This window comes from Falco rusticolus, chromosome 4 (assembly GCF_015220075.1).
Source record: "Falco rusticolus isolate bFalRus1 chromosome 4, bFalRus1.pri, whole genome shotgun sequence".
NCBI lineage: Eukaryota > Metazoa > Chordata > Aves > Falconiformes > Falconidae > Falco > Falco rusticolus.
The window spans coordinates 61423510-61451325 of NC_051190.1; the positions used below are offsets into that span (position 1 = coordinate 61423510).

General features: G+C 39.1%; 2 protein-coding genes across 4 annotated transcripts in view; one reads left to right on the plus strand and one right to left on the minus strand.

The window, feature by feature from the left end:
• Positions 1–4354, minus strand: part of ESYT2 (extended synaptotagmin 2) — an 84363-nt gene extending 80009 nt beyond the window's left edge. Inside the window, exon 1 of one of the 2 annotated variants that reach the window (XM_037383686.1) lies at positions 3852–4354. In XM_037383686.1, coding sequence (XP_037239583.1) covers positions 3852–4208 — 357 coding nt within the window. In that variant the 5' untranslated portion in view covers positions 4209–4354. The remainder of the gene's footprint in view (positions 1–3851) is intronic. The other variant, XM_037383687.1, reaches the window with a different exon arrangement.
• A 6578-nt stretch (positions 4355–10932) lies between these two features.
• DYNC2I1 (dynein 2 intermediate chain 1) overlaps positions 10933–27816 on the plus strand; it is a 34500-nt gene continuing 17616 nt past the window's right edge. Inside the window, exons 1-10 of one of the 2 annotated variants that reach the window (XM_037385891.1) lie at positions 10976–11063; positions 13420–13516; positions 15379–15432; positions 17009–17441; positions 17979–18031; positions 18623–18949; positions 20655–20713; positions 22485–22542; positions 25662–25739; positions 26898–27093. In XM_037385891.1, the coding sequence (XP_037241788.1) occupies positions 13487–13516; positions 15379–15432; positions 17009–17441; positions 17979–18031; positions 18623–18949; positions 20655–20713; positions 22485–22542; positions 25662–25739; positions 26898–27093 (1288 nt within the window). In that variant the 5' untranslated portion in view covers positions 10976–11063; positions 13420–13486. Of the gene's footprint in view, positions 11064–13419; positions 13517–15378; positions 15433–17008; positions 17442–17978; positions 18032–18622; positions 18950–20654; positions 20714–22484; positions 22543–25661; positions 25740–26897; positions 27094–27816 lie in introns of both variants that reach the window. The other variant, XM_037385892.1, reaches the window with a different exon arrangement.

Genomic DNA, 27816 nt, shown 5'->3' on the forward strand with positions numbered 1-27816 from the left:
TCCTCCCTATAGGATGTAGTGGTGGTATAGGTAATTCACAGTCTGCAAGAATTTCATACAGCTTCCCAAGGAAAGAAGATCTACCAGATTTCTTTATAATAGGACTGTAAATCAGTTTAGTTAAAAAGGTGGCTAGACAGCAGGTTCAGGCAGGTTCTTCCTTTGACCTTGAGTAGATGAGACAACAACAAAACCCTAAAAGTCACTCTAAACTAGACCAAAAACTCAAGCAAGTCTGCAGGACCCCAAATGCTACAGCAGATTTGTAATTAATGTTTTCATACGGCACTACTTATATGACAATTATGTGCAGTATTTCAGTTTCTGTATAATACACAGTTAGGGATACAAAGAATCAATTATTTTAAAATGCCAAGATTTGTTCCTATTTCGGTCTCCTGCTGATGGCTGACAGACTTCATGCAGATACAGCTCCTGGTAACAGACCAAGTTTACAACTAATCCAGAGAAAAAATATCAGCATGGCTTTTTATCTCTATGTTGAAGAAAACAGGAGTCACAGTTTCACTTATCAAAAAAGATGCTGTACATGGTATGTTGGCATGTTATAAAAATCACATTAAACAACCAAAAACCCCTACAATGGCAAAATTAGATTAACTTTTTTGGTTGTTCTGAGAAAGAAGTATATTTGTTATGCCACTTACGATTATGAAATCCCATTACTGTTTTAAAAATAAAAGGCAACATGATACCTGGCCTTTAAAAATTGAAAGTCCTAGCTAGGTTCATACTTTCTGTCTTCTAAGCAGTGATACTTAAAATTACCACTTTCCTTATATATGTTTGCAATTTAACTGCATTAATTCCAGCATAAAAATACATATAGTGTATAAAAATGTTGCTAACAAAGGGGAAACGTCGATTTTATTTGAAGACCATTTTGATCTCCAATCCTTTCTCATTGTAAATTCTGCTGCACAGTTCTAAATTACTTGGAAAAGCACCCACCTCTGCTCCCTCCCACCCCATATAATCAGTGACATCTTCCAAACACCCAGCAGAGCTATAACGACATGTTACCAACTCTGTAAGTACAGATCTTATTCTTTTCAGACAGTAAATGAAATATTGTTTAGCACATACGTATTTCTTTTAAATAATTCAGTGTTGATATTCTAAATAACATAACTTGTATCCATGTTGAATTAATTCATTTTTCATGCACAGCACAGAATATTCCTATTGTATAACTACTTACGGAAGAGGTAATTTAGGAAACTAATAATTAACATTATGAACTCTAGTGTGGTAGCACAACAGTATCACTTTCAAATCATAACTGAGCATATTGCCAGCAGAAAAATCTTCTCCTGCAATAGCCACTTTCTAAAACATATATAACTCAGGGCAGTACTACTGAATACTTAAAATGAATTGCTAAAGCAGCTATCAGTCCAAGGTAGGTGGTGGTGGGGAAGGAAATCACACCTTGCATACACAGCTGAAATTCTTTTCCAATCAAGAGCCCAGAAAGATACAACATGCCAAGTAAATGTTTACATAATTTTAATTGAAAAATGGTTTATTACACCTCAGTTTCAGTCCCAAAAGAGTAAAGGTTTCCTACATTTAAAACATGGCACTGTCCTACTCAAGTGATTTAAAGTTTATTTCCCTGACCAGAAACCAAGGGAACATACTCCAGTGTGAAGTTCACAATAAGATGGTTAAACTTGATACCTATTAAAGACACGTCAGACTCCATATACCATCCAGTAGCTCTTATTTGAAATATGATTGCAATCCATTAATCTCTAAGACAACACACATAAAGCAAAAGGAAGAATAGCAGTTTTCCAAGAAACACTATGGAAGCAGCAAGAAGACCAATATAAAGCTTATATTTACATTCATTTGGAAAAATGATACTCCCAGAATATAACATATTTCAGGAGAAAGAGCCAAGACCGTCAAAATTTGAAAACATTATTATAAGGGAAAACAAACAATGTTTGTTTTCAAACCCACAAAAAAACCCAACAGCAATTTACAATACTTCTGTCAACCAGAGTATCAGAAGGTCACGCTTTTGGGGAAACCCTGCATATTGATCAGTTGTTTTCTCATAATACTATAGGATATGCAGGTGCCTGCAGCCAGCAGTTATTTCGCGCCACAACTTGGGTCAAGAGGCCCCTTTCTAAACCTTCTGTTATTGGAGAACTCCACTCAGATATTAACTGCCATTTCATCAATGGTAAACAAATTGTGATTTAAAATAAAATTTACACACAGCACTAAGATTGATTATCTACTGCTTAGTTAACAGCAGATGGTTACTATACACAACCCTCCACAACAAACCTAGCTCCAATTAATTAATTTCAAATGCATCAAATCAGAAAACTTCCATCATATTGCTGCACGATTACAAGAAAAAAACCAAACCCAATGGAGAACTAACATAAGAGCTATTAACCGCATCATTTAAGAGTCACACCTGTTTAAGCAGTAAAACCACTTCATCTCTTTTAAAATACTGTCCTCATTATTACCCTGATCTTCCACTAGAACTTGGGTAAAAGACATGAAAAACCAGGAGTAAAAAAGACTCCCATCCCACACCTACAGACTATATTCTCTCCAGATGTCTGGAACTCCTATAACTTCCTTAGCAGAGATAGGACAGGTCACATCAGGTACTGCAATTTGATCACATGAAAACAGCTACTTGAATACTTTACAACACTGCCCAACGCAGGGCCACTGCAATGCCTACCTAGCAGAGATGTGGGTGGCTGTTACCGAGAAGCAGAGTAGTGAACAAAGAAATGACATGGAAAGGTGTAGCATGAAACCCGCAGGACTTCACGTATGGAGACTAAGAGAGCAGTGAGCTCTGCACAGCAGGTCACCAGGGCAGAGCAGGACATAGGGAGGCTTGGATGAGCACTGACCCTGTCGGGTGGCTCGCTATCAGCTGTGTTTAAAAAATTGTTAACCTTCCAAAATAAAAATAAGGAAGAAACAGCATTCAACTTTGAAACTGAGTTTCAGAAATAAAAAAGGTAGTTCTAAAGACTTATTTAAAACTTTCAAAGGAAGACTCCACTTGCAAAGAAAGCCTTTAAAACCAACAGCAATGCACAAATCAAGCCACCACTGCCCCTTTACCTCAGCCCTCACACCACAGCCCTGAAACCAGCCAGGACACTACCTCATTTTTATGTCGCTCCGTATTAAGTAATGCTTTACTGAAAACCGTAAAACCATTCAGAGAGCGATTTTGTCTGCCTCTGATCTCAACTTTTTAAGAAAAGGTTCGCGCCCAAGTCGTGAGATCTGCGCGCCATGGAGACCTCGCTACATCCCAGAGGTGTGCGTCACCAGCATCCGAGGGGAAAGAAAACCCAAAGTCTGAGGTAAAGTTTATTTCTGAGGGAAACCCCGGCCATGACAGGTTCGCAGCGCCGCGGGGCTGTCACCACACGGCGGCCGCGGGTGCCACCCAGCCAGGTGGCCGCGCCGGGGCGGGCGGGCGGGACGCGGGGACAGGCCACCCCGGCGGAGGGAGGGTCACACCGCCTGCCCGCGTTCGGCAACGCCGCTCCCGCCACTGGACACCGAGTCTCGAAAGAGGCCGGCACAGCGCGACGAGTAGCCTGGGGCGCGGGAGATGCCATCTCCTCACCCGCTCCCTCCCACCAGGCCGCCTCCGGGGCTCCGGCCTCCGGCCTGTAGCGAGCCTCTTCTCCCGCACCCGGGGAGGAGGGGGCCGCCCCGGGTGCTGGCGTCGCGCAGGTCCCGGGGAGGTGACAGGCCCCCAGCCCGCTGCCCGCCGGGCGCGGGTGCTCCGTCGGCAGCGCCGAAGGGTGTTGGCTACTCACCCACGCGGGCAGATCCGCGGAGGAGACGCTGAGCCGCACCGCCTCCTCCTCGTCCTCCAGGAAGGCGAGCGCCCGGCCCAGGCGGGAGGTTTTGCCGCCGCGGTGCCTGCGGATCCAGAAGAGCCCGCAGAGAGCGATGAGGACCCAGCTGAAGCTCAGCCCCAGGTAGCCCAGCACATACACGGGGAAGATCAGCACGAAGCTCCTCGCAAACTGTGACACCAGACCCGTCACGTCCACGCTCAGCAGCGGCGGCGGGGGCTCCGGTACCGAGTCCCCAGCCGCGGCCTTCTCCGCGGCGGCGGGATCCGTGGCGGCCCCCGCGCCGGGGGACTGCCGAGCCGCGGCCCCGCTCATGCTCTCGCAGCGGCGGCTCCTACTATTGCTGCGGCTCCTCCCGCTGCTGCTGCTGCTGCTCCTCCTCCTCGGGCTCTAGCTGCGAGCGGGCAGGGGGGCAGGGCGGCAGCGCCTCGCATCCTGCGCCCGGCCCCGCTCACCGCGCACCGACACCAACCGCCGCCCGCTTCCGGGATCGGGGCGGCCCGGCCCAAACCGCCGCCGCGGGGCGGGTGGGGCGCGGTTGTGCTGCCGCGAGGAGGCGCCTCGGCCCCAGCAGTGCCATTGGCGCCCGCCGCGCCACGCGCCCGCCCGCCGCGCTCTGCCCCCGCCCCCGCCCCGGGCAGCCACCAGCACCGGCTGCGCCGCCGTTAGTGTCGCTCAGCCTTCCGTTCCAGGCCTGCTCGAGGAACCGCCGGTTCGCTCTGCACGACGGGATCCGGGCCAAGAGAAGATCGTCGTCGCTTCTCGCCAGGCTCCCTTCGCAGCCGCTGGGACCTCCGTCGCCTCAGCACCCCATCCCGCCCAGCCGCCCGCCGGCCATGGCTGCTTGGCCTGGCAGCGACGAGGCGGGGAGAGGCGGGAGTGCGGGGCCGGGGCTGTGGCGAGGAAGCGGCTGCTGGTGGTGGCCCGGAGCAGAACCTGCTTGCCAAGGTGCCACGGACCGCGACCGTGCTGGCCTGCGCTCCCCTCACGGGCGAACCACACCATCTCCCCAGGCTCTTCAGGCCTGTGCGCGGCTGAATGGTTTCTGCCTGTTACGTCCTTCGGTCACAAGCTTCGTATTTTCTTTGTTCTCCATTGAGGGATATTATTAAAGGAGCAGCTCATCAGCAGCTCAGAGGAACCCGAGGCTGGTCATGCTACTCCTTAGTTACAACAGGTGTTTCCTGAAGCTTTGCTCACACATCCTCAGATACAGCTGGCTTCTCATTTTGCTGGCACACAGGAGTACCTAGGGTGGCACCCATGCTCTTGGAATTACATGAGCCCTCATCTGTGGAACTAAAAAAGTTGATTTTCTACAGGCTTTGTGTCCTGTATCCCTTTACTAGATTAACACCTGGTTCCTACATCATTCCTCCAACCATTCCTTTCTCTTTTCAATAACTTTAACGGAACCACCAGTTTTGTAAGGGGCAGCTGTTGCTTGTCCTTGGCTCCATGCTAATCACTTTGCTGGTATGTGCTTTCTGATTAAACTCAGCATTTACCAGTTCTTTTTTTCTCCTGGCTTTAAATAGCTAACCTTTTGCTTAGTGGGAGTGAGAGTCCATTCTCCTCTTTTTCAGCTGTCAATTTGTGGGACTGTGTCAGACTAGTATTTGCAGGCAGGGAAGAGGGGAGAATGGTTTTAGCCAATAGGCTGAAAAGTTATGAAAATGCATATAAACAGACAAATGGGAAACCTGCATAAGCTTTATTTACTTGAGGAGTGAGAGCAAGCTCACCTCAATTATCCAGAGAAATGGAAGGATCTGAAAGACAACAGCACAAAAGGAAACTGTGTGCTCAGTGCTGCACAGCAGAATTGGAAAAAGAATCTGTATTTTGACAACTGACTGTCATGTTCTGTTTTATCATCTTTCCAGATCCCCTCCAAGCGTGCAATCAAATGAACCACTCTAAACAAAACCAATTTCTGGCCATAGGCTCATGCTGCTTTTCTTTACTCCCCGTTTACTACTGACAGTGTGCATTCTGCACCTGTATAATTAGGTTAGTTAGGCTGAAAATTCAGAATGACCAAATAGAAGTAACAATCAACAATTGACAACTGCATGGTAATCCAACCTTTGAAATGCCAGTTTACTTAGGGTCTTTACTTCTAGAGAACTCACAACATATACAGGCTGTAACAGTGAGGGGACTGAAGGGCAGCATAAGACCCTATATACACTTCTTCCGTTAAACAAGGACCGTCAAGTGTGACTGTGACCCCTTTGGATACCAATAATATCAAACTACAGTAGATGTGGGTGGTTTTTTGTATTTATTGTACTCCTAATTACTTTGTTTGCTTATATAGACTGCCTCGTGAATTCACTCCTGAGTTTCAGGATGCACAAATGGCCATATTGTACATTGGCTCCCTCTATTACAACCAATGCTATTAACATTTTCTCATTTTTTGAATTCAGCCTGATATCCTCAGTGTCGGACTCCATTATTCCCATCTTAATTCCCTACCTGGCTTCACAGTATCTGAAGCAGAATACAACTGTATCACAAACCAAAATGAAAATTCAAAACAAGAAGACAAAAAACCCCACAAAAACAAAGTGATTGAATTAACATGATGTTTGCCAACCAACACTTTACCATATGCTGCACCTTATTCTCCTTTATGTCTCAGTGTGTATTCTGCAAATGAACTGGATATAGAATTTGTAGAGGAGTACCCAATACAGTCAGTATTAATACACTGGAGAAGCACATGAGAAAAAAATTAATCTTGTAGTAGCATTTAGGATGACAAACATGTAATTGTAGGCCTGACAGCCTAGCATTGATCCTGGGCAAAGTAATTTATTAGTTCATAAAGAAGTTTGATGAATCAGAACTAAAGGTCAGTAGTACTGTGCCAATCAAACAGGAGAAGAGAAGCAAGATCTTGTAGCATTAATTCAGTAACATTTATCCGTAACATCAATAGAAAGTTCTGATAATAATGTTACCACTGACTTCTTAGAACTTCTGTAGATAACTGACTTGGCCCCACACAGTATTTTGATAAAGAAACTGGGTGGTATGAAGTTATCATATCCATTATTATAATAGGGATAAAAGAGTTGTTAAAGTGTCAAGACATAAACTCTGCTGCTAGGGGATAAACTACGGTCAGTTTCTGTATTATAAAGGTTTTCATAAAATGTTCTAGATAAACACAAGTAATTTGTTTATTCTAAACTTATTGGTACTGATAAATTGTTTAACAATTTGCTCAAGAATCTTGGAATTGTTAATTCATGTGTTCCCTGATCCTATTTTTCAATACTTAAGATAGCAGTCTTCAATGCATCAGGAAGTCTTGGAAAGTCACTTATGGCACTGAGATTACTCTGGCTTTTCCTTAAATATCCTGTAGTGAATTGTATCAACTACAGAGCTGATAATATTTATCTCATTTACACAATAATTATTCTTTTCATATCTTGCTTTGTAGGTCTGTTGCCTTCTTAGAATTTTAATTAATACTTTTTGTTTGCAGTATTGCTTTATATCCATTCTTAGCCGTATGTGTTTGTTCCTCCTTTTTATTGGATTCATTTTTTGTTTTTTCAAAATCAATAGCTTCCACTGGAATCATAGTGCTGTCCTATGTTTATCTTTGCATCACAACAGTTTGCCATGATGATTTCTTTCCAGTATCATTACTATTCTTCAGAATAACTTCCCAAAAGATCTTACTTATACATCTTGTGTTTTAAGGATGAGAAAAATTCACAAAATTCAGTTTACACGGTGAAGCAGAAAATCTAAAGTTTCTACAACTTCTTTGGGTTTCACACAAGAAAACATATTTTGGAAGAAATTTCAATTGTCGCTTCTTGACCATTTTCAGTAACAATTAATCTTCCTGAAGAACAGTATTTGATAATATACCTTATTTTTACCCAACAGCACTATTTCAGACTGATGCTTCTCTCTACAGGTTTTTAACTACTGAATAGAAATCTTTATTGAACACAAGTCTGAGAATGTTTACTCAGGATTTTTTTCCTAAAAATGTTTGAATTATTAATGGAAACATAGTTTACATCAAGTTTCATTCTAGTAAATCCTCATGATGGAATACTCACTATTTCTGTGTTTGATTTTATCCAGCTGTCTTGACCCACTTCAGATTGTCTACTATATAGCACAAATATTTTCTGCCTGCTTCAAACTATCTAATATATAGCAAAAGAGGAGTCAGAAGACTACCATACCTGTTCAGTATACAGAGCTTCTGTTGCTTGGAACAAAACCGTATGTGTCTTATCCTTGGTATCACCCAATCTGGGTTCAGCTTCACTGAATGCATAAATTGTACTCAAATGACAAGATCCTCAAATATTTATTGTTCCTGAAATACTTTCCACTAAAATGTGTTTCTCAGTAAGTTTTCACAATAATCATAATCATCTCCTTTTTTCCCCCCTAATGAGATTCTTACAAGTTATAGTTCAAAACTAAAGGCACAGTTTACTTGAGATCCACAGTTTTGCAGTTTCTATTTACGAACCTGGAGGACTGACCAACATAAGGATTTTGAACACTTTGCAAGTGGTCATTTATGCATCTCATCTTCATAAGGCCTCAGCAGGAATTGGTTAAAAAAAGGGAATATAGCTACAAAGTGTAGATCCTAACAAGCCTCTTCCTTCATACAAGAAAAGCATTATTTTCTTTTTTTTTTTTAATAATAATAAAAGAATCATAATTTTTAAGTATAGTGGAGGGTTGTCATATTGTCCCTATGAGGGCTGATATTTTCCAGTAATTTTTTGGTGTAATGCTGTGGTGAGTCATTCCATACAGGGGCGAAGAAAAACGCAGTATTGCTTCACAGGGTTTAGAGGAACATCCAAAGACAAAAAATAGCTTATTACTAGAGAATGTAAAAAGCTGAGTGATTTTATATTCTTGTTTTTCAGATAACAGTACAGGTGAAGAAGAAGAAGGTACGTATACCAAGCCAGAGAAGAGAAAAGCATGTAGAAGCTAAAATGGTATTAAAATTCCCAGGGCTACCAAAAGCCTTGTTTACAATACTTTTCTTTACAAGAAAAGCTAGGGCATCCTTTTATGCTAGTAATACAACAGATATGTGCCATTTTATTGTCTATGTTCATATGATTCTAACACCCATTTTTAGAAAAACAGTAAAACTGATGATCTTTTTCCCCTACATTGGTGAGAAACGGTAGTTTATTTTAATACATGGTGGGAATACTTAAACATGCACAAATTTCAGTTCTGCTATTCCAAAGGTGTTATTCCAGCTTGTGTTCTCATGCAGCAGTTAAACTTCAGTTTGATCCCTGGCTTTAAGGTTTGAAAAATTCTTTCCAGACCCTCTAGTGGTGCCTTCCCAGATCTGTAATACTTCCTCTTGCCATAAGGCTACCTGACTCTTCATAGGTGTAAGAAAAAGCTATTGGCAGCCAAAATTGGTTTTGCGGGATTTTTGGTAACTAATACATACGCATGTTCTAAAGAGTAGATGGTAGGGCCAGCACTTGAAAAAAACCTTTCTCTCCTGTCTGATCTTTGGTATCACTGTCACATTTGCTAGTTTTAGTTATATGCATTTGCTATATTGTCATTAAAACCAAAATTGGATTAGAGTACTTGAAGGTAGTTTTTGTCCTTCCGCCTCTATATGTAGGACAGCATTTCTGCAGAGTATCCTTTACTAAGCAGATGCCTAGTTCCATGTGTTTATAATGCCATCATCCCCTTGCCTAAAGAGCTCTTTGAGTTAATCCGTGATGGCTTGTAAGTGCATTTTTATTTCTTCAGGGAAGAAGATATAAAATGCTTATAGATTATTATTGCTCTGCCAAAGGCAGCTAAATAATTCATAAGAATACTTATAAATAAATATTCATAGATGCTTGTATTTAGTGGATGCAATTTAGTCCTTAAAGGTCATACTTACAGTTAAGGCTGGTTTGTCAGTATATTGGTTTTTCAAAACAAAATATCGAGGGTTTCTTTTTCCCTCCTGATTGCATGCTTAATTTGCCTTTGCTTTTCTGCTCTGTTAAGAAGGGAAATACTTCACAGTCCAGACAGTGAAGCAACTTCACAGCATTTTTAGTTTATTCTGGAAACTTGAGTAAGAAGCAACTGTATGAAGGCTTTGTATGTATTTGGCAACTGACTATTTAAGGCTAAGTGTAAGGGGTTAAACTTTATCTCTTTGAAGTCAGTGGCACAAATTCCCGTTGAACTAAGGCAGGAGGAACGTTCCTCAAATGCAAAAATGCCTCTGCGTTTTACCAAAACATTAGTAGTAACAGTTACATACTTTAAAAAAAAACAAACAAAAAAACCCAAACAACTCTTGAAAAAATAGGCAACAAAGTTAAAACTGCCAAGAGGAATCTTCACCCAGTCTTTTAAATTGCACGTTAATAGGTTGTTTTTGTTGTGAAAACAGCACACACCTTTCCTGCAGGCAATCATCGCTTACGTCGTTTCACGGGTGTTAACAGCTCCGGTATTTGTTACTGCGGTAATATTATTAACGTTTTTATTTCCACAGCTACTCTTCATACCTTCCTCGCATCTGGGTAATCTGGCAGACTAGGTTACGCATCATCATCTTTATCCTTACCATTTTTTTCCCCAGAGTAATTGTGCATGCCTTCACTAGAAGGGAACCAACTATGATTAAGAATGGTTTCATGACACAGTTAAACCTACAAAGGTCAGCAGTGCTCAGGAGACAACACTGCTCTAAGGGAAGCCTGGGGAGCGCCCTGTCCGCGCCTCACAGGATGGCGCCCGGCGGCCGCGGGCCCTCCCCAGCGCCCCGCCACCTGAGGAAACTCAGCCGGACACCACCTCGAGGAGGAAAACCCTCCCGCTGCCATACGGGCACCCACTGGAGCTGGCCGGGGTCCATGCCGCTGCGCCACGGTACAACCCCCCCCGCCACCGCGGGCAGCCTCTCCCCTTCCCACAACCCCGCGCGGCAGCAGCCGCCTGCCGGCCCGGCGGGCCCCCCCGCTCATCCATCGCTCGGCCGCTCGGCTGCTTCCGCCTCGCCGCCTGTTGCTAGGCGGGCCCGCACGCTGCTGCCGTGGTTTCCTGCCCGCTTGGAGGCGGCCGGTGGCGGCGGGACGCGGCATCCTGCCCGTCCCCGCCATGGAGGGTGACAAGGTGAGGGGCCGCTGCGCTGAAGGGGAACCGGGCGAGCTTGGCAGCGCCGCCCGGGCCTGACGCCTGCGGACATCGCGCCGGGGGCCGCGTCCCTGCCCCGCCGCGTCGGGAGGGCCCTGAGGCGGCACGGGGGGCGGTGGCAGTGGGGCACGACCGCCGCCCGGCCCGGGCTGCTCTGCGAGGCCTCCCCTGACGCCCTGGGTTCCTGGGCGCCTGCCAGAGCCGTCCCCTCACCCGCCCGCCGCCCGTGTTCCTTGGCGTTTACCCAGCCCATATGCGGGGGCAAGGCGGGGAGCGGCCCGGGGTTCCTTCTGCCGGCCCGGGGGTGCCTTCTGCCGGCCCGGGGGCCCCCCTGGGCAATCCCAGGCCCCTTGTTCTGTCAGGGCGCCGGTGAAACCCACCGAGTAGCGGCTGTAAGGAAGTCAGTCCTCATGTCTCTACAGCAGAAGGATGAGGCTGCACCAGCCACAGGTCTTTCTGCAGAAGATGATAGGTGATTTATGAAAATAGCCAAAGCTGTTAATATTTCAGACTGTAGGTGAAATATATTTACTAATTGATACTCCTGTAACCGCTAATTGTTGGGCTTTAGGTCTTTGGGAACCCACGTAACTATTGTGTAATGGTTTTAAATTATGAAAAAGAACCATTACACAATAGTTACGTGGGTTCCTAAAGACCTAAAGCTTCTAGAGCTCCAAAATAAAGGAAACGGAGCCACATAGACATGCTAACATCAATTATTGTGTTACATATTCATTTGGACAAGCAGAAGTATTGGATCACTTTTATTACTGTTGTGTGGATCTGGTTTTCACAGCTAATCAATTTGTGGTCTTGTTGAATAGAACATGGAGTAGGAAATAGAGTGGTTGGGCAGGATATGTGAAGGAGTATGTTAGGACCACTCTAAAAATTTTTAATTCAGATACCATTTCACTAACTGTGGTACATGAATAAACTCTTCACTGAAAAGAGGTGAGTTAGTGAATTGTGATGGGGCTTTGATCTAAAATTTTTCAGGTGCGTTGATATAAGACTGCCAAAGACCCAAAGGCAGTCATACTAACAGCCACACTGTATGAGAGGCCTCCTTTTGCTGTTTCTAATTCTCTTAAACCAAGTCTATCACTTGTGCTGCTTACCTGTTTGAGGGCTTCCAAACAGGCAACTCTTACTGGAAATAAAAAAAGACAAATATTTATATGTAAACAATAAAGTACTTTGGTTTAAAAACTACAGAAACTTCTCTTACTGTTTTTCTACATCTGTTTCTTTAGAATCATAGTTAACCAAGTTCTTAACTTGGTTAAACCCAAAACATTAAGTTCTGAAAACCTCCAATCTTTCTAGTTGTGAGTGAATAAACCCCTTTTGATCTGTCATGAAGAGTTTATCTGAAGATCTTTTGTTCCACTAACTTAATAAAACAGCATACTTACTGTTTAGTTTAAAGGACAGATTCCTAAATGTTAAAAATTTTCATAGCACTTTTTGAGTTTAGTAAATCTGTGGCATTTTGTGTCAGCTGATAAGCTCCCCATGCTCTTGAGTGGATGAATTAAGTTAAACCCCAGTGTGGTTTAAATAACTAATCTTAATCTGGATTTAAGTGAGTATGTAAGGACTTCTAAATTAGCAGACAGGTGAGAAACTTCAATAAATTTGTTAGGAGTTCTAAATTAGCAGACAGGTGAGAAACTTCAATAAAATTTTTTAAGTTTGTTTAAGCATTTTTTGTGTGGACAGTGATTTCTTACAGAGGGACGGTGGTCTTAAGGTATTGAGTTTGTTTAAGCTTTATAAAAGATCTCTCTTTTTTTAATTTGTTAGTTTGTTAATCTCCTGCAAAAGCAGAGACTTAAGTGGAAAAACATCATGTATAAAACCAGCAGATTCTAGTGAGGTGAAAACCGCAGACCCCAGAAAACTGGCAGGTGCACCTTTTTGGGCACCAGAGAATCATCTCTACATGTTGGCTGCATGCTTTTTGCCTCAGTTTTGAAATAGATCTCAGACTACCGTAGCTAGTACTGTCTATTGGTTATGCTGGATTTAGGCTATTAATATAATTAATATTCTGTCTGTCTTTGCTGATATGTACCTAAATACTGTCTAAAACCAAAACATAATCATATATCTATTAGGAATATTAAATAGGTTTCTATTTGAGACTATAATACAGCATTCTGTTCTTTTCCCATCCGTATCTATCCTTCCATCTTACCCTCACACAAGTTCTGCTGAGTTTCTTAGGCTGTGTTAAAGCTTTACGCAAGAAAATGATCTTTGATTTTACTTTCTCATCTGGCATTCTGCAGCAGTAAATATTTGTGCTTTTTTGTCTTACTTAAAGATGAGAAGAAAGGGCACTTCATTTTTGTTGCAAAAGCTGCCTTCTTGGTACTTCTGATTGACTTTGGATGAAGTTTACCAGTCCACTACAATCTTCTGTAAGATCTAATTTTGAAAAGACAATTTTTTCATGTAGAATAATTAAGAAAATATGCTGCTAAAATGCTGCTTCCATAGAATGAATTAAAAAAAAAATATGGGCACCATATGTTTTATTTTCTTCCACCAGTGCAGCTCATCGTTCAATTATTTATGGGTGATTATGTTGTTAATCTTTAGTCATCAAGTCTAAATTTGCAAATAAGTATAGCCTGGTCATGTCACTTTGAATATAGTCATCATCCTTCAGTGAACTAGTTAAAAATGTTCCATAGATTAAAATTCCTCATTTACTTTAGTGATCTCAAAAAATACAATTTTTTTTAGTCTAATCTTTTGGCAGCAGCCAAGCAGTTAAGGGCAATAACTCTGCACATGCGAAAGCAGAAATATAACCTATTTAACTAGGGAGAAGTCTAGTGAAACAATCTCCATTTTTTCATACCCAAAAAGATATTTTCATTATCTTTTAACTTTTTTCTTCAGTGCTACATACAAATATTTCATATAGCAGTCAGCTTACACATGTTGTCTGAACCATTGTAGAATATTAACTGACAGCTGATTGAAAAATAGTGCCAGCATCTTTTGAGATGCATGCAATTACTAAGCCAGAAGCTTCCTTAGTTCACTTGAAATGCACAGTAATCTATTTTTAACTTTTAGTGTTTAAAACCCTAACAGAATTGTGCTGTAGCCTAACAAAATTGTGCTGTGGCTATGTCAGATCCGTACTGCTTAAAAAAAAAATACTACATTTGTCATGGTATTTTTAGATTCACTGCCAGTGTTATTTATCCCTTGAAATTGTTCTTACGGATGAGTCTGATGTGACTCAAATGACGTGTCTACGGGGAAAATACTGTATTTCCTGTTTGCCGTGTGGATGGGTTCTGGGAGTGGTTCTGCAGAAAAAGGATCTAGGGGTCCTGGTGGACAGAAACATCAGTGTGCTCTTCAGGTGGTTATGGCTAACCACATACCGCTTACATGTATCATGAAGACCGTAGCTGCAGGCGTAGGGAAGACTGTTCTCCTTTCCTCAGCACTTGTGAGGCCTTGTCTGCAGTACTATGTCTGGTGTTAAGGCCCCCAAGTACTAAAAAGATTCTGGATTGAGGCCCTGAGATGGCTGTGGGGCTGGTGCCCTGATGTATTGGGAGGAAGGCTAAGGAGCTGTTCAGGCTAGAGAAAACAGAGGGGATCGAACTGCTGACTTCCAGCATCTAAAGAGGACGTGTGGAAAAGGTGGAGCCACACTCCTTGAGAAGTACAGTGAAAGTACAGAAGGTAGCGGCCCTATCAGCAAGTGAGATGATGAGTTAGTATAAGGAAAGTGTTTTTAATTCATTGGGAGTGGTCAAACCCAGGAACCAGGTTGGCCAGAAAACCTCCAACCTCAGAGATACTAAAAACCTCACCTATGTAAGTCTTGGACCAGAACTTTGGAGCTGAATCTAATAGAGCCAGGAGGCTGAACCTAATGACATTGATACATTGATTACTTTCCAAAAGTGGCCTGACTCTGTGTACCCATTTGTTCTATCACTGGAAGACCAATTTTAAGTCTTTCTTGAAGGAACACATTGTTATCTACCGGAGGCACTGACCTCAAAATTGCTTGCCATGTGTGTACAGAGCTGGATAACCCAGCAGAAGTCTGAGCTTCAGGCCTCCTTCAGGTCCAGTCAGATCAGGTATGCTGTAAGCATATTAGGGCAAAATCAAATTCATGTTTACATTGCAAAATCCAGTGGTACTTGCCATATATACACACCTTGATGCTTTCCTTTGGAAAACTATTTGTTTTTAAATTATTTGCTTCTCTGCAAATTGATTACTCTGTTTTTTTCTGTTCTAGAGAAGAACCAAAGAAGATACTTGGAAGTCAGAAGAACTTAGGAAACATCTTAGGGTGACTTTACGTTATTTCTGCTAGTTTTAATGTTAAGTTACATTATAGCAGTGGTATTTATTGATGGTCTAGACATACAGGGCTGTTTGTTCTACTAGCAACTCTGCCTTGTGGGATCTACAGTAGCTCTTTAAGGCTTTTTGGTACACCAGACACTTTAAATCTGCATCGTTGAATATAAACAGTACAGATCTTTAATGTCTACCTGCTAACTTTGTTGCCACAGCTCTGGAATCTGTCTAGTCCAAAGGTGTTGAGAGGCTGGCCTGCTCAACTGTTCCTAGCTATACAAATCATATAAGATTACTCAACAGATTTCTTAGTTAGGTAAATGAAAAAAATGCCATTGTTATGGTAATAACACAGCACGCAATGGGGTCTGATTTGCTGGCTGCCCAAATCCAAGTTGCAGCTTTGCTTTATCTATGCTTACCCACTTTCCTACATGAATATTATGTATTGTATTTGTTATCATCATCTTATCATGATTGTCATGTGCTTTTCTACTGGTTAATTACTTTATCTGCTGGTCAAATAGACGTTCAGGCTCCAGTCAGTTACACCATTGATATTCATACTAGTTTTGTGCTATATTTTTTAAAATGCTGTTTTCCAATACATATCTTCTTTTCTATGTATTGTGCAGATCTTCATTAGTCCTTTGGTAAGCTGAAACATCCTACTTGTTAATCTGTTACATGGCTTTCTATCAATTACATTTCAAAGCTCCCCATTATTTCAGTGCCAGTATAAGTACTTTGTATTTTGTAGACATTCAGTAACATTTCCACTACTTCCATGTAGACTAAAGCAAACAAATTTGAGTTGAAATGCTTTAGTTCCAACAGAACTGGTGAAGTTGGACTTTCATTTCTGTGGCAGTGAAACAGATGGATAAAGTTTAATTCACTTTACTCACTGACTAATCAAAACAAGTTCTGTTTGTTCTGCATTGAGAAAATAGCTGAAATCATGGATGTAGTGAAATCAGTGGGAGTTGTGCTACTTGCTTCAGGAAGGTTAAAATATGAATTTTTATGACTTTAGAAAAATATATCAATAGTTGCATTGTTGAGGGATCTAGGCCAAAAACTTTCTTGCACAGTTTTTATATGCTACTTTCTGTTGAAGTAAAAGCTCATCTTCTATTCTAAAGGCAGCTGCAGGATGCCCAGTTATCTATCATGTTGTTTATATCTGCAATGTATTTTACAAGATGGCAAAGTTTCTGTCTACATGAGTTAACATCTTTAAGATGCTTAGTTAATTTTTCAACATAGCTCTAAGCAGAATGCACAGTTCCACAGTAAATTTTCTTTTTTTACCAAATTATCTTCAAATACATAGAAAATACACTTTGTTATTTATTTCATTTATTATTTTTTTAAAAAATAAGTACAGACATAATGTTCATAATTTTACAAAGTAAGCCTAGAAATATATAAGCATTTTAATACAGTTTGGGAAATTAAATTCACAGTTAGCAAGCCATTAACTTTTTTTTTATATGAATATACTGTATCAAAATAGATTGCTGAATTATAAGGTGTTAATTTTTTTTAAATGTTTATTTCAGGCATCACAACCAGATAGTCAAAATGAAGACCAAAAACACAGAGAAAAGAAACTACAGAAAGAGAACTCTATTCATGGCACAGACACTCATAAACACGAGCACAAAGACAGAGGGAAGAGCAAGGAAAGAAAGCGAGAGAGAGATGTATTTAAATCTGGTGAAAGAGACAGGGACAAAATGAGAGAGAGACAAAGGGGGAAAGAGCACCAGAGAGGAGGAGACCAAGAGGGGTACAAAGATAAGCTTCAAGAGTCAAGTTTGGAGAAGGAAAGATACAGCGTATCAAAAGACAAAGACAGGGAAAGGGATAGAGAACGAGACAAAAAGCATAAAAGACATGAGATAAAGCAACTAGATACACAAAATAATCTAAAATCATTTGAAGGAAGAGGTAAAGAACATCACAGAAGAAGAGAAAGCAGGCATCATTTGGGTAGGTTACTTTGGGTTGCTGTTGTACTTTGATATATTTGATATTTAGAAATACTCTGAAACCATACCCCATCTGTACAGAGAAAATAAAGACAGGCAGGTGTGAGTAACTACTGAAATATATATCTTCATGAAATCTTCTGGTAACCTAGTTTTGCTTTGGTGCTTGTTTCCGTTCCTCTGAAGAGAGGGTGAATGTCACTGGTTTTGCTGGTCAGTCATCTTGAAGAGAGTAAATACCTTCCTGCCTAGACATTCTCTACTGCGCGATGCACTTGAATTTCCAAGTTGTAGGGTAATGGCTGAACTTAGCATGTGTCATTACTCTTACCATTACACAAACAATTGAGAACAGAGGGATTCATTAGGAAAGAAAAAGGTGCAACCAGCGTTGGAGAGAGAATTTCAACAGAATATTAAGTTCTTTTTAGAAAGCTCTTATTTTAGAAAACCCGTATTTTCTACATGCTAGTGTTAATTATGTACAGAGTTTGAGTATAATAAAACTTGTTCATTAATTTATACGTATGTTTTCTAGAGGAAGAGAAAACAAGAAGTGAAGATCAAGAAAGAAGACATACAGAAAAGAAGGTAAAGGAAGGGCAAGGAAGGAAGTGTTTCATAATGGAATAAGATAAAATTGTGTAATGAAGAAACTGGATCAGTCTCCTATTCCCAAGAAAACAAGATGCGTATATAGTAAGGTCATAACAAGTATACAAAACACAACAAAATATATCCAACCATTCTATTTTAAGGAGATACTTCATTTTTTTTTTAAAGTAAGAGGTAAAATCATATTTACATAACATATAGTGCTTTATTTTTGTACAGCTACATAAAAGTTTTCCATTTATGCCATTATTACAAGGATATTGGCAAGTATACGTCCTATTTTATGTTAGACCACCTGGTAAACAAAGAATTAAATTTTTGTGTGAAGAATACATGATCCAAAGACTTTTCTCTAGCAAAGTATGCGATGTCCCAGAAGAAATATCAGAATCTCAACTGATAGGATAATTTGAAAGTTGCCATTGTAGGAGAGTTTTTAAAAAATACCTGAAAGATCCACGTGGCAGAAAGAGATTAGGTACTTATGGCCAACAATGGATAAATCTGTGAAGATAAAACAGTCTTGGAGAACTCTTTAACTCTTTAATGTTATTTTTCTCTTTCTAGGATAATGATACCAAAAAGAGCATTGACAAAATTTTAGCCTACAAAGCTGAAGAAGCTGAACGTGTACACAAGTTACAGAAAGATCGAGAGTTGGATAAAGAGGGAGAAAGAAGACACAGAGAAAAAAAAGAACATTCTGTTAGACCAGGAAAAGAGAGGCTTTCAAAAGACAGAAGTCATAAACGTTACGAAAAGGAAGAGGAAGAAAAACTAATAACAAAGAGATCTAAAGAGCGATCTTCCCTTGGAGACAGAGAAGGGCAACCAGCAGAAGCTAATGAAAGAGTAAAAAGTAGAGAAAATGAAAGAAAGAAGCGTGATCTAATGGTTAGTTTTGTTAAGTCTTCAAAACATTACCTTATAACTTACTTTATTTATTGATACATAGTCATTAATAAGGTGAATAATAAAAATACTAGGATTTTAAGACAACACTTTCTTAAATTTGAGGGTAAAGTGGTAGATTAAAATACTACACCTGCATTTAAGTATCGTAACCCACAGCTGATTCCTTCCGTGAAATTTAAACTAGAAACTTGTCTATATGTTAGAAATGTCTTTTATTCATACAATTCTTTATTGCTATGACTTTTGAAATTTTGACTAACACTTTGAAGTGGAGATGACATTAGGCTGGAGGTCTATTAAAATGTATTGGTTGCCTTTATTGGAAAAAAATATTATTTTAATAGAAGCTGGTTTGGGTGTCGCCTACAAAGAGAGCATGGATATCTAACTGAGAAGCAGGCATGTGAGTGTAGTTCCCTTATATTTATGGGTTTTGGCTGTACTTCTGAAGCCATGTTCCTAACACAGAGCATGATGTTCCATCCTAGAGACTTGATTAGAACTTTGAATTTTTAACTGGTTTTTATAATGCAAGTACTCATTCTACCAGAATGAGAGAAGAAATGTAATTTGTAACTCTTAAAATCAGGTAAGTTTTATGGAACATAGAGCCATTCAGATGGTCTGGGGTAGTTTCTTCTGCTGCCTAAGGAGTGAAGATCTACATGTTTCTCAAATAAAAGTTCAGAAATACTTTTTCAGTGAAAATACTGGGCACCTTCAGTGTAGAAGTCCACTGCAAGTGATTGCTGTAACTGATTTTGTGCAGCAGAATTCAAAAGTCTTTCAGGAGCTTACTCAAGGTTTGACTTCCTTGGAAATTAACTGAAGTAGCTGTTACAGAGCATACGCACTGATGCTGATACTTCTGTCTCAGAGTTACGTTTGTTTTTCTGATGTTCATGGATAAAGAAAAGCACCTTTTTCTTAAACAATCTATTGAATACATTTCCAGACTTAGCCAAACCTTCATACTACAGAATTTAAGAGTCAAGTCCCTATACTGGAGACTAAAAGCACCTGACAATGTTCTCTCTCCCTAGGTCCAACTGGTATAAACTGTTACAGTCCATACTGTGAAAATACCATTCTTTGAAACAGGCTGGCCACAGCCTACTGAGGTCAGCCCTTAGTTACAATCATTTTTTCAGCCATACCTAGGGTTTTTTTAGGAAAGTACTCTGTGCTCACAATTTATGCAGTATACACTGGGCCCAAAGCATTTTTTAACCTTTTTTACTAATATGGTAATGTGAAGGTATCCTATAAAAAAGCTGGAATTTACTCTGGTAAAGCATTGTAAGATTTTGTGAGCAAAGGAGAAGTCTCAAGATCCCTTCTTGTTTCCTTTCTGAAATGCACTGCAGAAGGGGATTGTAGCCAAACTTCACTCCCGGGTATTTAATATTTTCAGAAGAAAATAAACACCCATAAAAGATACACTTTTATGTATCTTTTATGGGTGTTTATTTTCTTTGCTTATTATATTTGTAAGGAGGAGATTATTCTCATTTTAGTTCATACAGAGAACTTCTTACAAGGAATGACTGATACAAAAATAGTATGTCATTGAAATAATTGATTAGAAACCTTTCTTACTGTTTAATATTGCTGCTAATACAGGTTCATATACATATTTCCTCCCAGAATTTCTGACACATGACTGTCATGACTTCTTTTACAGAACAGTGAATACAAAAAAGAGGAGGGGATTCAAGAAGTAGTGAGCCATCAGCATGTAAGGTAAATTCAGAGCTTTAAAATAAGTATATACTGTATGGTAGTTACTAAGATTCAGTCACCACCAAAACAATAAGCATGAATTGTTGATCTCAAATATCTAGGGTGAATATGTTTTTTTTCATAGGCCCTTTGTGTTTTGTCTCTAAGAGGATTCATATGAAAATTATGTGTTGGTATTCATTTGTTTTTCTATGTCAGGATAATAAGATACTTTGCAGTCCTTGCAAACTACATATATATTAATCTGGATATATAGTTTGGGATGCAGAAATGCTGTATGTACCACCTGGAAATTCACTAAGCAGTCATGTGGACACACGTAAGGTTCATGATGAGCTACATAGGACTCTCTTATATTGCTTATTTTAATTTTAGTACCTCTACTTAGTTTCTACCCTGGATGGTCTTTAAAACATTAGATATATATAGCAAGTTTACTGTTATATGTCAAAGTGAAAGGTCCAGCTAATTCTCAGTAGGATCAGTAAAATTTAAGGATTATATTTCTAAGTTTTATTACTAGCAAATATAAAATCTTACAGAAGATCTCCATATATTATAGTTCTTTTTCCATTCTTCAGTGCTTTAGCTATGTGAAATTCCTATGCAGCTTTCTGAAGTGTAACTCTCAGAGTATGTTGTCAGTCATGATTCTTATTTGTAAACCCTCATTTAGCTTCCTAGCTAAAGCTAAATAGAAGACTGGCATGCTGGCTACTGGGCACACTGGCAGAGATAAAGTCACTACCACTATTGGCGAAATATTACTACTGTTTCTTAAGCATGGGACAGATCACTTTAGTCATAGTGATTTGGTCTTCGTGGAAGTGTATTTCTGTACAAAGGAAAAAAAATATTTCAGAATATGTATGTTGAGATTCTTTCTGGCAGCTGCATTTAACTGTGTCAAGCAGTGCCAAATACACAGGTTATATTTTGAAGCTGTTGTTGATGGGGTGTTGTGGGGGAGTCATTGCTTGTACATAGCTGGGAAAAAGGAATTAGCCATTTCTCAATGGCAAGGAAGGCAATATGGGTTATTGGGATATCACAAAACTGGTTCAGCATCAAGCACTGTCAATGTTGAATCATTCTGATTTGTTATGAGAGGATGCAGCCATATTTTTGCTTTTATTGTTGCCTTTTCTTATGTTCATCAGTCCCAACGGCAGTATAAATGAATACCCTCTTACCTGAAAAGTAGAACATTCTCTTCTTGAAGTCTGATACTCTACTTAGAAAATAATTAAGTAGATTGTTAAGGAGCAGAGGTTTTTTATTTTCTCCTGCTGTCTGACCCTGATTTATTGTCCTCATAAATAAAACCCCTGAATGAAAAAACAGGTTTGAATGTCAGTCTGTGATTTATAGCTTTAGAGCGCATTACACCAGCCTGATCTTGACCTCCAGTTTGCTGTAGATATTAATACAACTAATGGGTATGTGGGTTAAATAGTTTTTTTTTCCATTTTCCTTTTTCTTCTGTTTTGATGCAATTATAGGCATTAAATTTGGACAAGTTTTTTTGCAGTTCTTAGCTGATTAATCACTTGGCTGTTTCATTATCATTTTGTATCATAAATGTAGATCTATAAAAGTATTTGTAGAAATATTTCTGTTTATTGGAAATTTTCAACTATTTTTTCCTTTTCAGGAAAAAAGAGCTGTTTTTTTAAAAAAAACAAACAACCCCCCCAGAAAACAAAACCAAACCAAAACTAATGCTTCCTTCTGAGTTAACCAATAAAGTTGATGTTCTCTTCTTCAACAGGACTGCAAAAGATAAAGGAAAACTCATTGAAAAAGAGGAAAGGGACACAAAACAAGAGGTAAAACTATTTGGTTTTGGAACTTGGAATGTTGTGTTAATTTCTTGGGATTAATTACAATATGTATTTCAATATAATGCATTCTAAGATAAAATAAGATGTACGTGTATTGGTCTTCAGGTATCTCCTGACCTCTTTTTCTGGATACAGCATTAGAAAATGGATTTATTCTCTATAAATTCGCTAAGAATTGAAGGTAGCCATCTATTCAACTGTACTTCAATATTGTCTGTGCTTGAAAAAATAATTCTCAGTAAGTGGGAAGAGTTTATAAATGTAATGCAAATAAACTACACATACCTAAAGTATATTATTTCTTTATATAAACATCTGATATAGGCAAATAATATGTAGTGTAAGCTGAGTAAATGCAGCTAGCAATGTAGTTCATATATGTCTCTTAAAACAGCTGCTGTAAGAAAGAGGGAAGTATTGTAGTATGTTTAAATGGACAGATGCAGACAGAACCAAGTTTTCAGCAAGTCTGAAGTGCAGGCTATATAGACTTGGGTTGATGTGGACCAGTCGGTGCAGATACAGTCTAACTTTACCATAAAAACTTTTAAAATATTTTGTCATATTTTCAGCTGTTCATAACCATCCCCCAAAATCCAAATTCTGTTTTGGAATGTTGTAGGATTATGGTCCTGATCTAGGAAAAAGCAGTAATACCTACGAAGACATCCTTTTCCATAGCCTCATGTTATGAGCAGCCACATACCTTTCACATATGTATCTTTCAAAACCATACTAACTTCTTTTAAAACCTGGCTGTTTTCATACCAGAAGTACTTCTCTTTCAACTTTTAATTTTAATTTCCAGTATGCTTCCATTATTCTTGCTTTAGTGCTAGCATTTAGCTCAAATACTTTTTTAGGGTTTTCTTCCCCTAATGAGCTTATGCAAAGCACGTTTGTCTCTTCTCTGGCTTAGTTTTGCTGACCTATACAAGCCACATTCTTTATTCCTGTCATCATTCTAGCAGCTCTCTCTTTCTCTGTTTCAATTGGCATTAATTTTTATTTTTTTTATATGGATGACCAGAGTTGAACACAGTACTGAATGCGAATTTTCATCAGCACCTCGTGACATAAATATTTATATGTTCCTGAGCGAAGTAGCTTCCTGACATACTCTTAGATTTAGTCTGCACAGCTCTTACCACTGTGGCCAGCAGTCATCCTGGATCAATTAACATGTTCAAACTGTTCTCTTCCTCTATTGTTTCTAACAGCTGAGGTTCCAGGTAGCAGCTGGCATTGATGCTAATCTGTAAAGCCCAGATTGAGCCCACCTGTAGGTGTGAATTGTCTGTGGTGAGGACCTAAATTTCCTTTGTAGATTTTGGAGAGAAGTAGGCAGTTCAGTCCTTTTATATTTGACCTCCTTTTCCAGTATCTTCTCTGTCTTCGTTAGCTATAGGCAGCAACCAAGGAAGGTGAGATCCCCACTTAAGACCTGACTCAACAGGACTAATTAAATCAAATTCCATGGGTTTGCACTTTATGCTGTTGGATTTCATCATCGATTTGTTACTCCAAATGCCACAGTTATCCAGATATTCCAACATGACTTCTAATCCTGCTTTGTATGGACAATATATTTTCCATATAACCTTTAAAGTAGGAAAATACCAGTGATAGGGTGATTCTGATTTCCTGTGGGAATGTAGGAGGTTCTTACAAGGATGGTATGATTTTGACAACTACTGACAAGTGGAGGGGTTTAGTGTGTAAAAACTACATGTGTAACAGATGTAATGTTAAAAACATTTGTGTGTTATTAATAAAAATGGCAGATCTTTAAGTGTATTCAGAGATGATTACAGTAAGCTAATAAGGACTATAACCATCTTCACGGGTGTATTGCTACATGTGTCTTTGACTAAATGGAATAAGGATTTTAAAAAATTCTCTATGAATTAGTTACTGCTGGGTACCTGCAACCTTGCAGGAAGAACAAATTGGGGAAATTTTGCCCAATTTTGGCCAGTTTTGCTCAGATGACAACCTGACTAATATAATATATTCTTGATCCAAAGATTGATCTGAGGAGTGACAAAAAGCAGCGGCCGGAAAGACTGAAGTACTATAGTCCTAGTTCTAGGAGTCTGATGACTGAAAAGTGAGGTATCTGTAGAAGCTGTTAACTGCTATATAATGTCTGTAATACTTTTGACAGTACTACATTCTGTGAAAACTAAGTGGCTCTAGCTCTTAACAAGTTGTGAAAGGATCAAAAGTGTGTCTCACTTGGTGTTCGACAACCAGCTTGTAAAGGTAGAAGCAGTTAATAGGTGCGCTGTTACGCTGGATATTTTTCATAAAACCTAACATTTATTTCCATTTTGAAATCTGTTGAAATCCCTTGCACGTGTATAATTTAGTGTGTGACTCTGAGGAGTCTGTTGAGGGAAAAGGCTGGCTAAAGACTGAGTAGATTGGTGTGTGTCATTTTAAGCTTAATGTTTGTTCAGGGTACATGTTGGGGCAATTAAATGGCATTATTTTAATCAAGTTCAATAAGCTAGAGAAAGGTAGTTTCTTTCTGAATATTTCAGGAATGCCGTAAATCTTATTCCATGTTAATACAGTAGAAGATGCAATGTTAACAAAATTATTTATGTATAAAAATACCTTATTTTCCTGTTGTATCCATGCCTCTGTTTTCCTGGTTCCAACATGTGCAGGATTTTCAACATGTGCAGTATTTCATTAACAGATTGAGTCCCCCAGTATGCCTTAGGTATAGGGGTAGTTTTGTCTAATCCTCAAAAAAGTAGAACAGTCTTATTTTGTTGTTACACCATTGTAAGAGCTATTGAAATTATAGGCAGCACAGAAGTTTTTGTCTTTCGCAGTAACAGACTGGTGGGAAAACAGTTGTCGTCCCAAGGTAGGGTTGAGTTCTGTTCTGCCTTCCTGTATTATTATTTTAAGTCAATAATTATCACTTGTTAATACACTTTTATTTATATTTCTAAACTGAATTTGTAGTATGTTTGCTTGAAAATGTAGAAATATTGGAGGACAGCTATTCACCTATCTTTATGCTGAGATTTGGCAGATAAAGATATTTTGTAAGATTATTTAACAATTTCATTTGTTTTCTTATTTAGGAAATGAAAGATACACACATCTATAATTCAGACATGGGATTTGATAACTTTTCAGCAAATTACGAAGATGATTTTGAAGTAAGTAAAAACATACAATTGTCCATTTGAAGTAATTCTGAAGTATCAAAGGATGTTACATGGTTTTTACCTACTCTTTTTTTTTTTTTTTTTTTTGGTGACAGTGACCTTAACTTGGCTAACAGTAGATAATAATAAGTTAAAATGTTATTTAGAAACTCTACTGTATATTTAATCAGTTTTCATCAGGGGTTGGGAACCAACTTTTGGGTTTGAGTTGAAATCTTCATGAGATGCTCCTTCTGTCTTCCTGGATTTCAATTATTTTAATGATTTTCTGTGAAAAATGCTGATTTTTTTAAATAATGGGAGTGAATAATCAATTTCAGGAGAAAAAAAAAAGCCTTATTGTTTTTAATTACAAAAATGCTGTAGGAAAAAAGAATTGACACACAGCAGTCCCTTTATTAATTTGTTTAATTGAACTGTCTTTTAGCTCTCTTTTGTTCGCTTTGAAGTTAAGATAGAAGAGTGTGTTGAATGGACTTTCATTGCTGGCTGAGCCAGCTACACCTTTGTTCAGCAAAGCACAAATTCACCTCCACTTAACGTTAGGAGTGATGTCCGTTGTTGAGCTGTTCGCTATAGTAGTCCTTGCCATTCAGTGGAGAGAAACGGGCGCTTTTAAGACTTGTTCATATCATTTGTGTTAGGGTCATTATTTTAGCATGAGATGAATTATCTTAGTTAAGAGAACTGCTAAAGTATGAGCCTCATGCATGGACTTGCAAACAGGTAGTATGGTAGTTTAGTAAATTTGAGCCTGCTGTTGAAGGACATCTTTGATTAAAACTACCAAATAAACAACTTCATACATTTATGAAGCATTTATGCCACTGAACACTGTCATGTTACTTCTTTAAAGAACACATAATTCACCTAAACATTAGTTTCTACTTTAGGATATTAAAAAAAAAAGAAGATATCTATTTTGGACACTGGAGAACAATGTAGGGTTGTCTTTTCTGGATTAGAATTACATCACAATCAAGACATGCCATTTTCTTTATTTTAAAATTTCTTTCAGTCAGAGGATTTGTAGACGTCTGTATGAGAATTTTTATTTTTGATAGCATTTTATAACTTCTTAAAAAGATCTTGAAAAATACTTCTATAATCCATGTTTACTAGTTATTGAAAGTCCTATTACTTTTAAAGGATTATGAAGATGATTTTGATGATGATGAAGACAAAAGTAGTGAAGAAAGAGATGCAAAAGAAGACCCAGGAGAGATTCCATTTTCCAGAACATCAGAAATTGAAGAAATTCAAAGAGCAATTAGTGCAGAAAATGATAGAATTTGTACTTTACTGCCAAAGAAAATTGAAACTGAACAAAAGGAACTGATCATGGGTATGTGACTAGATATCAGTCTCTTTTTATTAAATGTATGAATAACACATACAACGTACAAGTAAACAAGCCACTTTTTCTAGAAGTCTGCCTAAAGGCAGAAATCTGGTCCTCTGGATGAATCACTTAGGTTTGTGGGTAAGTACTGTAACTTTCACGTTGCTAAAGCATGATTCAGAGTCATTACTAATCGTTTAAAATGTGAAGTATAAAAATTTACAGACTGACATTTAATATGTCTTAATTTGGGTAAGAGGAGGATATGAGAGTCTGGGTTTTGAAACCTGGAGAAGTGCTAGAACAGTTTGAGGTTTCTGGTGACATTCATTTGCCTTTTTCTTTTAAACAAAGTTGAAGCCACTGCTCTGGGTGGGAAGGTGAGAAATACAGATACTACTTAAATATACCGTTCTGTATCACTTTTAAAATGCGTTTTTTTCTGAAATGTGACTGTCCAGTTGACCTGATACCTGTGTCAGGTCTACTTATTTAAGTAACTACAGTTGTGATTCCTCTTTGCACTCTTCACTCATGTGAATAGCAGTGTAGAATAATTGTGCAAAAGAACCTTAAACAGCTTTTTACTCTGGTTCATGCAAAGTTAGTACAGTCACGGGAGAATAGCATAGAGTTTCTGTAAGTCCTTACAGTACCAACAAATTTTTGATTAAGAGTCATTGCAAGTCAGAACCAGTATGCTGTAATATGAATTTCTTCTTGCAA